Source organism: Rhinopithecus bieti, unplaced genomic scaffold (assembly GCF_001698545.2).
Source record: "Rhinopithecus bieti isolate Rb0 unplaced genomic scaffold, ASM169854v2 scaffold_6907, whole genome shotgun sequence".
NCBI lineage: Eukaryota > Metazoa > Chordata > Mammalia > Primates > Cercopithecidae > Rhinopithecus > Rhinopithecus bieti.
The window spans coordinates 1,160,637-1,176,652 of record NW_016805647.1 but is presented as its reverse complement, the minus strand read 5'-3'; the positions used below and the strand labels follow the sequence as shown (position 1 = coordinate 1,176,652).

The window sequence follows — 16,016 nt, the reverse complement described above, 5'->3', positions numbered from 1 at the left end:
CTGCCCTCCTGAGTCTGACAAGGGCTCCACTGGGGACCCTCTAGGCAAGTCGGTGGAGGGCCCCTCAGCATCATCTGGGCCTTACTGGCAGCAAAAGTGGGTCTCAGAAACCAAGTCCCATGAGAGGAGCCACCTAGACAGAGAGTGGGCAGTGAGAGCAGGACACAGGTTCCACCACAGAGCAGCAGAGACACCCAGAGGCTCCTGGCCCATGGTGCCTGGGGGATCAGAAGGACTCATACCCGGAAGGGGAATGGGCCTGTGGAGAATGTTACCTTGGCCAGGACCCGGCTGGCACCACACACCCCAATATCCCTGCCTTGGCTCTGTGAGGAGGGCTCTGCCAGGGTTTGAGGGGCCTGCGTGGGAGCCAGGGCAACCCATGCATCCAAGGGCCTGTGGAAATAACTCTCCATTAGAGGAGCCACCAGGAGGAAAACTGGGCGCATGGGAGAGGGGCAGTTACAGGGAAAGGAGAGCAAGAGGGTGAGGATTGCGTCTTACGATCACTGTAGCTCCTGCACCTCCCAAGACACGTAGTAGGTGCTCAATAAATGACTGGACACACAACTTGGAGTGTAACCTTCCTCACCTGAACATTGTATTGGCAAAGACAGAATATGTGTACTTCAGGCTCTATGTAAGGTACAAGAGAGTACTTCTATTAGATAAGGACAATCCGTGATAGGAGACAGTGATAAAAAATACAGTAACTGACTTCAATTTGCATTGAACGCAACAAATAGCAGACCTGAACATGTAAAAATCAAATGCAAGATATCAAAGGGCCAGATGGAGAAATGTGCAAAGGATGCAAAGGAAAAGGTTATGGACAGAGCATCACTGAGAACACACAAGGACAAGGGTCACGGAAGTCTCACCCGAGTGCCTGCCTTACCCTCCCTCTACCAACACCCCCGCCACCCCAGAATAAAGGAAACAGAGGAATAAATAGAAGTTGTTAAAGAAGTAAACTCTTGATTTTTTTTTTTTCCTTTTTTTGAGACAGAATCTCGCTCTGTCACTCAGGCTGGAGTGCAGTGATGTGATCTCGGCTCACTGCAATCTCCACCTTGTGGGTTCAAGCGATTCTCCTGCCTCAGCCTCCCGAGTAGCTAGGACTACAGGCACACGCCACCACGCCCAGCTAATTTTTGTATTTTTAGTAGAGATGAGGTTTCACCATATTGGCCAGGCTGGTCTCGAACTCCTGAACTTGTGATTCGCCTGTCTTGGCCTCCCAAAGCGCTGGGATTACAGGCGTGAGCCACCATGCCCAGCCATAAACTCTTGATTTTAAAAAGTTAAAGAACTCGTAAAATTAACAATGTGCAGCTCCTGTGGGGCAGTCCTTCCCAATGTCTTCAATGCTTATAGAGAAACATAATATCTATGAGTTCCCTGGGTAAAGGGAGGAGGCACCCAGGCCCTGGGCTTGGAGGATTAGAAACTCAACTACCTGTGGCCCACTCACTGCCCGCAGATGAGCCCTAGAGACACTCACATAGGTGCTCTAGGAGACTGTCACGAGGGTGCCTGTTGCAGCGCTGTTTGTAATAGTGAAAAATGAGAGGACTGTGGTATGTTCCCATGTGGAATATTATACAGCACTTTAAATGAAGGAACTAAAATTCCATGTATCCATGCTCAAGAACACAATGCTGAGGAGATAAGCTAGTTGCATAATGATACATAGGGCTGGGCGCTATGGCCCATGCCTGTAATCCCAGCACTTTGGGAGGCTGAGGCAGGTGGATTGCTTGAGCCCAGGAGCTTAAGCCCAGTCTGGGCAATGGGAGACCCTGTCTCTACAAATAATAATAATAAAAAAACTAGCTGGCCATGGTGGGGTGCGACTTTAGTCCCATGTACTTGGGAGGTTGAGGTGGGAGGATCTCCTGAGCCCAGGAAGTCAAGGCTGCAGTGAGCTGTGATTGCACTATCGTACTCCAGCCTAGGTGACAGGGAGACCCTGTCTNCTGGGGTTTCCAGAGACATCAATAGCTCTTTCTGCCAGAGGCCCTTGGGGTTGCATTCTGAGCACATCATTCCCAGAAGGCTGCTATCCATTTTGTTATAAGTGAACTGAAACTAGGGAGATTTTCTGAAAATAGGCTCTTCTAGGACAGTTGGTTTTAAGGGTGTTGAAACAAGATCAAGAGGACCCTGAAGGTGCATCTTGGAAGTTTAAAGTGTGTAATGTGGCAGCGCAATGTCTCTGGAGAAGAGATTTATCTTTAGAGAATCTCTTTCTCTCTTCCCGTGACACACACCCTCCACACACACACACACAAATATATATATATATATATATATAGCTTATGGATGTCTGTAAGGAGAAAAGTAAAAAAAACTGAAAAGAGATATATCAAATTCATGAGATTCTGTAAGGGGAAAAGGAAATGCGCCTGTGGATCAAATGATATTCGACTTTGTAGGTACAGCTTTATTTATTTTCTTTAAAAATCAGAAGCAAAAATGTTCAAACGTGAATATTTGCTCATTAGGGATATCCATAGATGGAAATGTATGTTATTCTCAGTAGCTTTCTCTACTTTTTGGTGATTTTTTAAAAATTGTGCTAAATATATTAATACATAACATAAAATTTACCATTGTAACCATTTTTTTTTTTCTTTTTGAGAGTTTTGCTCTGGTTGCCCGGGCTAGAGTGCAATGGCGCAATCTTGGCTCACCGCAACCTCTGCCTCCTGGGTTCAAGTGGTTCTCCTGCCTCAGCCTCCCAAGTAGCTGGGATTACAGGCGTGCGCCACCACACCCAGCTAATTTTGTATTTTTAGTAGAGATGGGGTTTCTCCTTGTTGGTCAGGCTGGTCTTGAAGTCCTGACCTCAGGTGATCTGCCCGCTTTGGCCTCCCAAAGTGCTGGGATGATACGCATAAGCCACTGCACCCAGCTCCATTTTAACCATTTTTAAGTGTATAATCCAGTGCCATTTAATGTATTCACCGTGTAGTGCAACCATTGCCCCTATACATTTCCGTAACGTTGTCTTCATCATAAACAGAAGCTCTGCACCCGTTAAGCCATACATCCCCACTTCCCTCTCCCTCAGTCCTTGTAATCTCTATTCTATTTTCTGTCTCTATGAATTTGCCTCTTCTAGGCTCCACACAAGAATGGAATCATATGATATTTGACCTTTTATGCCTGGCTTATTTCACTTAGCATAATGTTTTCAAGATTCACCCATGTTATAGCATGTGTCAGAATTTCATTACTTTTTATGGCTGAAGAATATTTCTGGCTGGGTTGGTGGCTCACACCTGTAATCTCAGCACTTTCAGAGGCAGAAGCAGGTCGCTTGAGCCCAGGAATTTGAGACTGGCCTGGGCAACATAGGGAGACCCCATCTCTACAAAAAATACAAAAATTAGCCAGGCATGGTGGCACACGCCTGTAGTCCTAGCTACTCGGGAGGCTGAGGTGGGAGGATCACTTGAACCAGGGAAGTGGAGGTTGTAGTGAGCTGAGATTGCACCATTGCACTCCTGCCTGGGCAACAGAGCAAGACCTTGTCTCAAAAAAAGAAAAGAAAAAAAAATCCATTGTATGCATATACCACATTATGTTTATCCATTTATCTATTGATGAACATTTGGGTTATTTCTACATTTTGGCCATTATGAACAATGCTGCCATGTATGTTGATTTACAAATACCTGTTTGAGTTTCTGCTTTGGATTCTTTTTGGGAGTATATATCTAGAAGTGGAGTTGCTGGTCATATGGTAATTCTATCTTTAGCTTTTTGAAGAACTGCTGAGCTGTTTTCCACAGTGGTTGCACTGTGTTTTACATTTGTACCCACAATGCCTAAGAATTCCAGTTTCTCCACACCCTTGCCAACACCTGTTATTTTCCTTTTTTTTTTTTTTTGGAGAATAGCTGTGATAGGTAATTTCATGTGTCAACCTGACTGGACTGAAGGCTGCCCAGATAGCTGATAAAACATTATTTCTGAGCGTGTCTGTGAGTTTGTTTGCAGAAGAGATTAGCATTTGAATCAGTAGACTGAGTAAAGATCTCCTTCCTCAGTGTGGGCAGGCATCATCCAATTCTTTGAGTGCCTGAATAAAACAAAAAGGCAGAGGAGGCCAGGTGTGGTGGCTCACGCCTGTAATCCCAGCACATTGGGAGGCTGAGGTGGGCGGATCATGTGAGGTCAGGAGCTGAAGACCAGCCTGGCTAACATGGCAAAACCCTGTCTCTACTAAAAATACAAAAGTTAGCCAGGCATGGTGGTACACACCTGTAGTCCCAGCACTTTGGGAAGCTGAGGCGGGTGGATCACTTGAGGTCAGGAGTTTGAGACCAGCCTGGCCAACATGGCCAGAAACCCTGTCTCTACTAAAAATACAATAGTGGTTGCAGTGAGCCAAGATCACACCACTGCACTCCGGCCTGGGCAACAGAGCAAGACTTTGTGTCAAAATAAATAAATAAATAAAAAATAAATAAATAAATAAAGCAGAGGAAGGGAAATTCGTTTTCCCTGCTTGAGCTGAGACATCATCTTTTTCTGCACCTGGACATTGGTTCTCCTAGTTCTTGGCCTTTAAGACTTAGAGCAGGACTTACAACATTAGCTCCCTGCTTCTCCAGCCTTCAGACTCAGACTGAATTACATCACCAGCTTTCTGGTTCTTCAGCTTGCAGATGGCAGAATGGGGACTTCTTGGCCTCCATAATGACATGAACCAATTCCTGGAATAGATCTCCTTTAATGTATATCTCTCTATATGTTATTGGTTCTGTTTCTCTAGAGAACCTTGATACAACAGCCAGCCTAATGGGTGTGAAGTGGTATCTCCTAGTTTTGATGTGCATTTCTCTAGTGACTTCATGATGTTGAGCATCTTTTCATGTGCTTATTGGCCATTTGTATATCTTCTTTGAAGAAAAGCTAATTTGGGGCCAGGCATGGTGGTTCACACCTATAATCCCAGCACTTTGAGAGGCTGAGGTGAGCAAATAGTTTGAACCTAGGAGTTTGAAATCAGCTGGACAAATGGCAAAACCCTGTCTCTACTAAAAATACAAAAAAAATTAGCTGGGTGTGGTGGCAATGCCTGCCATCCTGGCTACTGGGAGGCTGAGGTAGGAGGATCACTTGAGCCTGGAGAGGTCGAGGCTGCAGTGAGCAGTGAGTGCAGTGGCATGATCCCGTAACTGCACTCCAGCCGGGGCAACAGAACAAGACCCTGTCTTAAAAAAAAAAAGAAGTCAATTTAAGTCTTTTGTCCATTTTTGAACCAGATTGCTTTTTTTTTTTTTTTTTAATTGTAGGAGTGCTTTATATATTCTAGATATCAGTCACTTATCAGATATATCAGGAGTCTCCAACCCCCAGACTACAGACAGGTACTGGTATGTGGCCTATTACTAACCAGGCCGCACAGCAGGAGGTGAGCAGCGGGTGAGCGAGCATTTCCCACCTGAGCTCTGCCTCCTGTCAGATCAGTGGTGGCATTTGATTCTCATAGGAATGCAAACCCTATTGTGAGCTGTGCATTCAAGAGATCTAGGTTGCATGTTCCTTATGAGACTCTAATGCCTGTTTCATCCCGAAACCATCACCCTCCACCCCGCCCCCATTCATGGAAAAATTATCTTCCATGAAACTGGTCCCTGGTGCCATAAAGGGTGGGGACCGCTGAGATATATGATTGGCAAATATTTTCTCCCATTCTGCAGGTTGTCTTTTCATTTGCTTGATAGTGTCCTTTGATACACAAAAGTTTTAAATTTTGATGAAGTCCAATTTATCTTTTTTTTTTGTCACCTTGCTTTTGATGTCATATCCCAGAAACCATCACCAAATCCAATGTCAGGAAGCTTTTCTCCTGTGTTTTCTTCTAAGAGTTTTATAGTTTTAGCTCTTATATTTAGGTCTTTGATCCATTTTGAGTTTTGTGTATATCCAATTTTTGTATATGGGGTAAGGCAATGGTTCTTTGCATGTGGATATCCAGTTTTCCCACCATTTATTTAAAAGACTGTCCTTTTTCTGTTGAACGGTCTTGGCACCATTTTGTTTTGTTTGTTATTTGCCTTTCCCTTTTAATCCTTTTCTGCTCCAACTCTCAAAAAATTGCCCCAAAAAACCCAGTAATTAAACAAAAGGGAACTCAAAGAGCCAAAGCAAGCCAGCCCAAGAGTAGCAGGCTCCCTCCCACAGGGAACAAAGTCTGGATGCTGGGGTCTCCACCCCAAGCCTGGTAGTAAAAGAGGTAAAGAATAAGGTCATTCTGGAGGCTAGCAGTAACCCAGCCCAGAGGGGCTTTCTGCAACAGGGACCCCTAACAGGGTCAGACTGTGTAAGAAGTGGTACTTGTTGGCCTTGTCAAAGAGCTCCTTCCCACAGGCATCTGGGAATTGGGTGTCATGTATCTGATAGGAAGCCAAGCCAAAGGCCCCAACACTGGATGAGGAACTCACGCAGTGGAAAGCTGCCTCTGGCCCAGCCATGGCTATGGATCATCAGACGCTGGATGAACAAACATCCTTGACACCCTTTTGGAAACTCATTGTCCATAAATAAGTATTATTTCTGGGCTCTGTACTTTAGTCAGTTGGTCTGTATATCTGTCCTTAGGCCAGTACCAAATGGTTTTGATTACTGTAGCTTTGTAGTAAGTTTTGAAATTAGGAAGTGTGAGCCCTCCAACTTTATTCCTCTTTGCCCGGATTGGATTTGGCTAGTTGGGGTCCTTTTTCTATACTTTTAGACTTGTCAAAAGAAAGGGGATGGGGTGAATGTGTAGACTCAGGATTCACTCTGTATTCAGCAAAAATTTAAAGAAGGAAATCTACAACTAGATATATATTGATAAATATTTTAACATAAACATCTCTGCTTTATGACGTTTCAGAGATAAAGAATTATCTCAGAATATAAGCAGAAAATAAAGGTTACACACAAATTAACGAAATCAGTGTGGCCTTCAGTCCTGATGGTTCAGTATTAGGAGATTTACTTTTAGTGTATCCATAGATCAAATCCGGCTGGGCACGGTGGCTCACACCTGTAATCGCAACACTTTGTGAGGTCGAGGCAGGGGGATCACCGGAGGCCAGTAGTTCAAGACCAGGCTGGCTAACATGGTGAAATCCTGTCTCTACTAACAATACAAAAATTACCTGGGCATGGTGACGTGCCTGAAATCCCAGCTACTCAGGAGGCTAAGGAATGAGAATCGCTTGAACCCAGGAGGTGGAGGTTGCAGTGAGCTGAGATTGCACCATTGCACTGCAACCTGGGTGACAGAGTAAGACTCTGTCTAAAAAAAAAAAAAGAAAAGAGAAAAAAATCAAATGCAATACCCATTTCTAGGAAAACTCCTTCTTCGTGAAGAACACAAAACACCCATAAGTCTATATGTGTCAAACTGTGCCACAGTTAAGTAAGCACAATAACATATTTTAAAGCTACAAACAGAACTTACAAAGTAGAAAAAAAAAAAAAGGAAAACTACAATCATAGTGGGTAATGTAAACATAAATTTCAGAATTCGACAATTCAGTAGACCAAAAAAAAAAAAAAAAAAAAAAAATACACAAGGAAATTGGGGTTGAATAATTACAATAACAAGATTATATATATACCTTTTTTGTGTGTGTGCAATGGTGCAATCTTGACTCACAGCAACCTCCGCCTCCTGGGTTCAAGTTATTCTCCTGCTTCAGCTTCCCAAGTAGCTGGGATTACAGGTGCCTGCCACCACGCCCCACTAATTTTTGTGTTTTTAGCAGAGACAGGGTTTCACCATGTTGTCCAGGCTGGTCTCAAACTCCTAACCTCAGGTGACCCACCTGCCTCAGCCTCCCAAAGTGCTGGGATTACAGGCGTAAGCCACTGCGCCCGGCCTATATGCATCTTTTTTAAAAAGGGGCAAGTCTAGCTCTGTTGCCCAGGCTGGTCATGAAGTCCTGGCCTCAAGTGATCATCCTACCTCAGCCTCCCAAAGTGCTGGGATTATAGGCGTGAATAAACACTATTAAATAACCTCTGAATTTTTAGAGTTCATAAAATGTGAAATTTAAAATTATCAAAAGGAGAGCAAATTATATAAAACTTACAGGATGCATTTAAAACTCTTCACAAGAGAAAATATATAGATATAAAGATTTTTATTATTTAGAATAAAAGACTTAAACCAGACTCATGCCTGTAATCCCAGTACTTTGGTGCAACTGAGGTGAGAGATTGCTTGAGCTCAGGAGGTCAAGATCAGCCTTGGCAACATAGCAAGACCCTCATCTCTTAAAAAAAAGTAAAAAAGAAGAAGACTTTAAACCAAGTTAATTAAGTATTCAACCTGGCCAGGCACAGTGGCTCACGCCTGTAATCCCAGTACTTTGGGAGGCCGAGGCCAGTGAATCACCTGAGGCCAGGAGTTCGAGACCAGCCTGGCCAACATGGTGAAACCCCGTCTCTACTAAAAATACAAAAATTAGCCAGGCATGGTGGCAGGCCCCTGTAATCCCAGCTACGCATAAGGCTGAGACAGGAGAATAACTTGAACCTGGGAGGCAGAGGCTGCAGTGAGCTGAGATGGCACCACTGCACTCCATCCTGGGCAACAGAGCAAGACTCTGTCTCAAAAAAAAAAAAAAAGTATTCAACCTAAGATAAAGATATACAGATGATTAACACTGATGAACAATATTAAGCTCCTATCTGATGTATCTGAAGAAAAGAATAATAACAAAAGGAATAAAATAGACAAGACAATTAAGGAATATCTAAAAGATAAACACTGAAATAAATAAGTAAAAAGAAAAATTGTTGAAAAAATTTAATAAAGCCAAACTGTATCTTCTATAAAAGATAAAGCATTCGCCCCAGACAAGCCTGGATAAGATTGAAAGGGTAGAAAAGAAGCTAAAATATACAATATTAGGAAGAAGAGATATGATATAACCACAGATATTGAAGAGATGAAAAGAATTATAGGTGAGTATAATGTGCAATTCTATGACAGTAGATTTGAAAAAACTAGAGAAGTGAATCATTTTCTAGAAGACTGTGTTACCAAAACTAATTTTTAAAAATCTCAAATAGGTCTATAACCATATGCAAGATTAAAAATCTATGACTTTGTACAATTCAATAACAAAAGAAAATAACTCAATTAAAATTGGGCAAAGAACCTGAAAAGATATTTCCTCAAGGAAGATAAACAAATTGCCAGATTGTCAACATCATCAGAGAAATGCAAATTAAAACCGTGATGAAATGCCACTTCACATCCACTAGGATGGCTAGAATGAAAAAGCCAGATAGCTGGGCACCATGGCTCATGCCTGTAATCCCAGCACTTTCGGAGGTCGAGGTGGGCAAATTGCCTGTGCCCAGGAGTTCAAGACCAGCAAGGCAATATAGTGAGACTCTGTCTCTACAAAAATAAAAATTAGCCTGGCGTAGTCGTGTGTGCCTGTAGTCCCCGCTACTCAGAAGGCTGAGATGGGAGGATTGTTGGAGCCTGGGAGGTTGAGGCTGCTGTGAGCCATGATTATATCACTGCACCATCTGGGTGACAGAGTGAGACCCTGTCTCAAAAAAGAAAAAAAACAAAAGCCAGATTATAACAAGCATTGGTGAGAATATGGAGAAACTGGAACCTTTGTATATTGCAGTTGGGAATGTAAAATAGCGCAGCCACTCTGAAAAACAGTCTGGCAGTTACTCATATGATTAAATATAGAGTTTCCATATGACACAGCAATTTTATTCCTAGGTATATGCCTAAGAGAAACGAAAACATATGTTCACAGAAAAATTTGTATACAAATGTTTATGGCAACATTATTCATGGTCGTCAAAAACCATAAACAACCCAAATGTTCATCAATGAACAAATGGTTAAATAAGTTGTGTTATGTCCATACAATGGAATGTTATTTGGCCATAAATGGTGCTGAAATTCTAATACATGCTACAGCACTGGATGAACCTTTAAAACAGGGGTGTCCAAACCTTTGGCTTCCCTAGGCCACACTGGAAAAAGAAGAATTGTCTTGGGCCACACATAAAATACACTAACATTAGTGATAGCTGATGAGCTAAAAAATTTAAGAAAGTTGGCCAGGCACGGTGGCTCACGCTTGTAATTCCAGCACTTTGGGAGGCCGAGAGAGGTGGATCGCCTGAGGTCGGGAGTTTGAGACTAGCCTAACCAACATGGAGAAACCCCATCTCTATTAAATATACAAAATTAGCCGGGTGTGGTGGTGCATGCCTCTAATCCCAGCTACTTGGGAGGCTGAGGTAGGAGAATCGCTTGAACCCAGGAGGCGGAGGTTGCAGTGAGCCGAGATCACACCGTTGGACTCTAGCCTGGGTAACAACAGTGAAACTGTCTCAAAAAAAAAAAAAAAAAAAAAAAAAAAAAAATTAAAAAAAGTTTAGGAATTTGTGTTGGGCCACATTTAAAGCCATCCTGGGCCACATGCAACCTTTTAGCCATGGCTCAGCCAAGCTTGCTTTAGGACATTACGCTAAATGGAATAACCCAATTGTAAAAGACCACAGAACTATGTGTTTAGATTCATATGAAATGTGTTGCGTAAGAGTTTATGGAGACAGAAAGTAGATTCATGATTGCTTGGGACTGCATGTGGGAGTAGGAAAATTAGGGGGTGACGCTAAAGGATATGGAGCTGCTTTTTGAGGTGATGAAAATGTTGTAATTTACTTTGATGATGGTTGTATATATCTGAATATACTAAAAACCATTGTGTTGTGGGATCTTTGGGGTGTCACTTTTCTGGCTGGAAACCTGTCCGGTCAGTGGTGCCTTTGCCCAAGTTTTGCTTGGGCTTACTTGGCCTGGCACACTGCACTCACGCTATCTGCCTGGATCCTATGCCTGTCAAGGGCAAATCAGGTGTGGAGCAGCGAGGAGTATGTGAGCAAGCATGGGGTCCAGCCACTGTGCACAGGTGGACACACTGGCTGCTGCCACAGGGCAGGCAGCTCCAGGTGCTGTCTTTCTGTAACGCTGCAGCTGGACCAGGTGCACTGCAAGCAGCTTCCCTGGCTGGCATTGGGGAATGCAGTGTCACCTGGAAGCTTGGAGACACCAGGCACTGCAGGACCCCAAAGAGAGATACCCAGCTCTGACTGGGGAACTGCCAGGTCTGGGATGCCCCAAGGGCAGCAGCTCTTCTCTCCTCTTTGCCCACAACATAGTCATGGGCAAGGGGCCCAGCCTGTTGGTGTTACAGTTTCAGCCCTGTTGGTGTTATAGCTCTTTTAGGGAGGCAGCTCTTCTCTCCTCTTCACCCACAACATGGCAGGCAAGGGGCCTGCCCTGTTGGTGTTACAGTTTCAGCCCTGTTGGCGTTACAGCTCTTTTAGCCCCACCATTCAGTGGGTCTCAAGTTCTTGTCCTATGACCAGGAAGAATGAAATATGCAGACAAGTGGAGGATGAGCAAGGTAAAGAGGAGCTTTATTGAGCAATGGAACAGCTTACAGAAGGCCCACAGAGGATAGCTACTTTCTGCAGCCGGGGTGTCCTGATGATGGTGCCCTGATGAGAGTGTTGAGCCACTAGCAGAGAGGAGACCCTGGAGTGGATCACCCCTCTCTGCAGCTGGTCGCCCGGACCATCTCATGCTCAGCTCTGGCTGAGCCTGGGGCTTTTATGGGCCTCAGAGGGGAGGAAGTACATGCTGATTGGTCCATGGGCAGTGATGGGCGGGCCTGGAAAAGGCACCAGAAGTTCCCATTCCAGTCCGTGGGACTGGCAACCCAGCCCCCAGCTTTCAGATCTTCCCTAGCCTGAAGGTGGGGCCTCACGGGGAATCCACCCCTTTCCGCCCAGGAATCTGTCTCTGTTCATAGTGCCCTGGGTCTGCCCGCCTTTTCTCCAAGATTGGAGTGGGTGCCAACAGTAGGGAGAAGCCAGGCAGTGGGAGCAGGAACTTCTGAGCCTGCAAAGGAAGGGGGGCCTTCCCGGGTTCCCAAGAGTACAGTGATGCCTGAGTCTGCATCCATGGTTTGGGTGGTTGCAGTGTCACCTGGAGAGCTCCCACCCCAACTCAGAAGGGGCAGGGCTCCCGCTTGTTTTTGGCTCCCACTGGCTCCATGAAGGTGCAACCCCATGGCACATCCCTGCTGCAGCCAGTGTGATGGCAGCTGGCCCGGCCATCTGAAGCGGCCACTGCCATAAATTGCACAGTACATTTTAAATAGATGAATTGTATGGCATATGAATTATATCTCAATTAAACTGTTAGAAAATCCACGACTTAGAAATGTATCAAGTCTGGATGATTTTACAGTTGACTATGGTATTAATAAGGTAATGCTAACTTCTGTAACTTCCCTCCTTATATCTCAGGGGCTTAGCACAGTAGAAGTTTACCGTCTACTCACATAAAGACCAAAACAATGTTTCACATTGTTAGGTGACAATCTCCCAATCGTATTTCAAGATTCCATGTTACTTCCATCCTATGTGTCTACTTTCTTTATTTTTTTAATAAGTTTACTTTATTCCAATCATTTTTGGGGAACAGGTGGTTTTTGGTTACATGGATTAATTCTTTAGTGATTTCTCAGATTTTGGTGTACCCATCATACAAGCAGTGTACACTGTACCCAATATGTTGTTTTTTATTCCTCACCACTCCCACCCTTACCCAGCAAGTCCCCAAAGTCCATTATCATTCTTATGCCTTTGCATCCTCATAGCTTAGCTCCCACTTTTAAGTGAGAACACACAACATTTCATTTTCCTTTTCTGAGTTATTTCACTTAGAATAATGGTCTCCAACTCCATCCAGGTTGCTGCAAATGCCATTATTTCATTCTTTTTTATGGAGGAGTAATATTCCATGGTGTGTGTGTGTGTGTTTATATATGTATATCACGTTTTCTTTATCCGCTCATTGGTTGATGGATATCTACTATCTTTAACAGGTGGTTCCAAGGTCATTGCAAAAGAAGGTGCAAGGAGGATGGAAAATTGAAGGTTCCTGTGCCCCAGGTCTGGAAAGGATCTGCTTCTGCCCTGTTCCATTAGCCAGAACTCAGTCACATGGTACCCTAACAACAAGCAAAGCTGAGAACTGTAGTCTAGTGTGGGCCCAGGAGATAGAAGAAATGCTGAGTCCTTATCAAATTTTAACAAATGGAAACTTTGTTATTCTTATTATTCCAGATGGTTGAAAAACATTGCTAGACACTTTATAAAGCAAACATGACCTTAACAAAATCTGATGAATAAGTTCCCAAAACATTATAGACCTAAAGTCCATAAAATGGCCTAAAAAATTATAGACCAATTTCACTTAAGAGTATAGATTGTGAGGCCGGGCGTTAGTGGGCTCAAGCCCTGTAATCCCAGCACTTTGGGAGCGCGAGATGGGCGGATCACAAGGTGCAAGGAGATCGAGACCATCCTGGCTAAGCAAGGTGAAACCCCGTCTCTACTCAAAAAATACAAAAAGCTAGCCAGGCGAGAAGTGGCGGGCGCCTTGTAAGTCCCAGCTACTCGGAGGCGAGGGCAGAGATGGCGTGAACGCCTGGGAGGGCGGAGCTTGCAGTCGATGCTGAGATCCGGCCACTGGCACAGTCCGGGCCTGGGCCGACCAGAGCGGAGACTTCTCACAAAAAAAAAAAAAGAGTAATAGAACGTGTGCTGGGTGTGGTGCTGCACCGCCTGTAATCCCCAGCACTTTGGGAGTTGAAGCAGGTGGATCTTTGAGGTCAGGAGTTTGAGACCAGCCTGGCAACACAGTGAGCACCCCATCTCTACTAAAAATATGAAAATTAGCCAGGGGTGGTGGTGCGTGCATGTAATCCCAGCTATTTGGGAGGCTGAGGCTGAAAGTGAAAATCTCTTGATCCTGGGAGGCAGAGGTTGCAGTGCCCAGTCTAGGCGACAGAGTGAGAGAGTGAGACTCTCTCTGTCTCTCTCTCTATATATATATATGCAAACATTCTCAGTGCACACAGTTTAAAAGTAGGAAATCTGTCAACATAAATGAAGGATACTTTAAAGACAAAGATCACATAATTCTGTCAATAAATGCTAAAAATACTACTTATAAAATTCCAAAGTTATCTCTTCTAACAACTCTAACAGAGGAATACAAAAATTATAACTAGACATGATTAAGGCTGGGGTTGGAATAAAAACTGCTCGAAACAGGAAAATAAAGATGAAGTAAAGAGCTTATCTAGTTAAAAATGGGGAAAGGGAAACAGAACTAGGAAATCTGAGCAAGCAAGCCACTATATTTTTAACACTATATAAACACAACAGAAGAGACTTATGTAGTCATAGAAAATATCTTGATTATTCCTTTTTCTAAAAGTTCAGGAAAACTAATTTCACATAAAAATGAACAAGAAATACTGAGGTCAAATCTTATTCAAAAGTATTATAGGCTGGGTGTGGTGGCTCATGCCTGTAATCCCAGCACTCTGAGAGGCCGAGGCGATTGGATCTCTTGAGCACAGCAGTTTGAGACTAGCCTGGGCAACATGGCAAAACTCCATCTCTACTAAAAATACAAAAACTACCTGTGCATGATGGTGGGTGCCTGTAGTCCCAGCTACTCAAGAGGCTGAGGTGGGAGGATCACCTGAGTCTGGGAGGTCAAGTCTGTGGTGAGACATGATTGTGCCACTGCACTCCAGCCTGGGTGACATGGTGAGACTGTCTCAACAAACAAACAAACAAACAACCCCAAAGTATTGTAAGAAAAAAGAGAATAAGGAGGAGAATAATATTACTACAGAAAGATATACCTGCACAAAAAGTCAATAAATGTGATATACCACATAAGCAGAATTAAAAACAAAAATCACACGATTATCTCAATAGATGCAGAAAAAGCATTCAACAAAATCCAGTGTCACTTTACAATTAAAACTCTCAGCAAAATTGGCATACAAGGGACTTACCTCAATGTAACAAAAGCCATCTGTGACAAATCAAGAACTCAATCTCTTTTACAATAGCTGCAAACAAACAAACAAACAAAACAACTTAGGAATATTAACCAAGGAAGTGAAAGACCTCTACAAGGAAAACTAAAAAACACTGCTGAAAGAAATCATAGATGACACAAACAAATGGAAACACATCCCATGCTCATGGATGGGCAGAATCAATATTGTGAAAATGACCGTACTGCCAAAAGCAATCTACAAATTCAATGCAGTTCCCCTCAAAATACCACCGTCATTCTTCACAGTTAGAAAAAGCAATTCTAAAATTGTTTTAGAATTGTTTTTAGAATGTGGAGCCAAAAAAGGTCCCACATAGCCAAAGCAAGACTAAGCAAAAAGCACATATCTGGAGGCATCACACTACCTGATTTCAAACTATACTGTAAGGCTGTAGTCACCAAAACAGCATGGTGCTTGTATAAAAATAGGCACATACACCAATGGAACAGAATAGAGAACCCAGAAATAAACCCAGATACTTACAGCCAACTGATCTTTGACAAAGCAAACAAAAACATAAAGTAGGGAAAGGACACCCTTTTCAATGAATGGTGCTGGGATAATTGGCAAGCCACATCTAGGAGAATGAAACTGGATCCTCATCTCTCACCTTATACAAAAATCAACTCAACATAGATTAAGGATTTAAATCTAAGACTTGAAACTATAAAAATTCTAGAGATAACCTTGGACAAACCCTTATAGATACTGCCTTAGGCAAGGATTTCATGACCAAGAACCTAAAAGCAAATGCAAAACCAAAGATAAATAGCTGGGACTTAATTAAACTAAAGAGCTTTTGCACAGCAAAGGAACAGGCAGCAGAGTAAACAGACAACCCACAGAGTGGGAGAAAATCTTCATAATCTATACATCTAACAAAGGACTAATATCCAGTGTCTACAATGAACTCAAACAAAGCATCAAGAATAAAACAAACAATCCCATCAAAAAGTGGCCTAACGACATGAATAAATTCTCAAAAGAAGGTATACAAATGCCCAGCAAACATATGAAAAAGTG

The 16,016-nt window shown here is 43.2% G+C and overlaps 1 protein-coding gene and 1 pseudogene across 1 annotated transcript in view; one reads left to right on the top strand and one right to left on the bottom strand.

Moving 5' to 3' along the window:
* Positions 1 to 13,364, top strand: part of TSPAN15 (tetraspanin 15) — a 78,959-nt gene extending 65,595 nt beyond the window's left edge. The window contains exon 7 of the mRNA XM_017873186.1: positions 12,954 to 13,364. Within this exon, the coding sequence (XP_017728675.1) occupies positions 12,954 to 13,056 (103 nt within the window). The 3' untranslated portion in view covers positions 13,057 to 13,364. The remainder of the gene's footprint in view (positions 1 to 12,953) is intronic.
* LOC108530362 (transmembrane protein 256 pseudogene) lies at positions 6,076 to 7,002 on the bottom strand (annotated as a pseudogene).
* Positions 13,365 to 16,016: the final 2,652 nt, after the last annotated feature.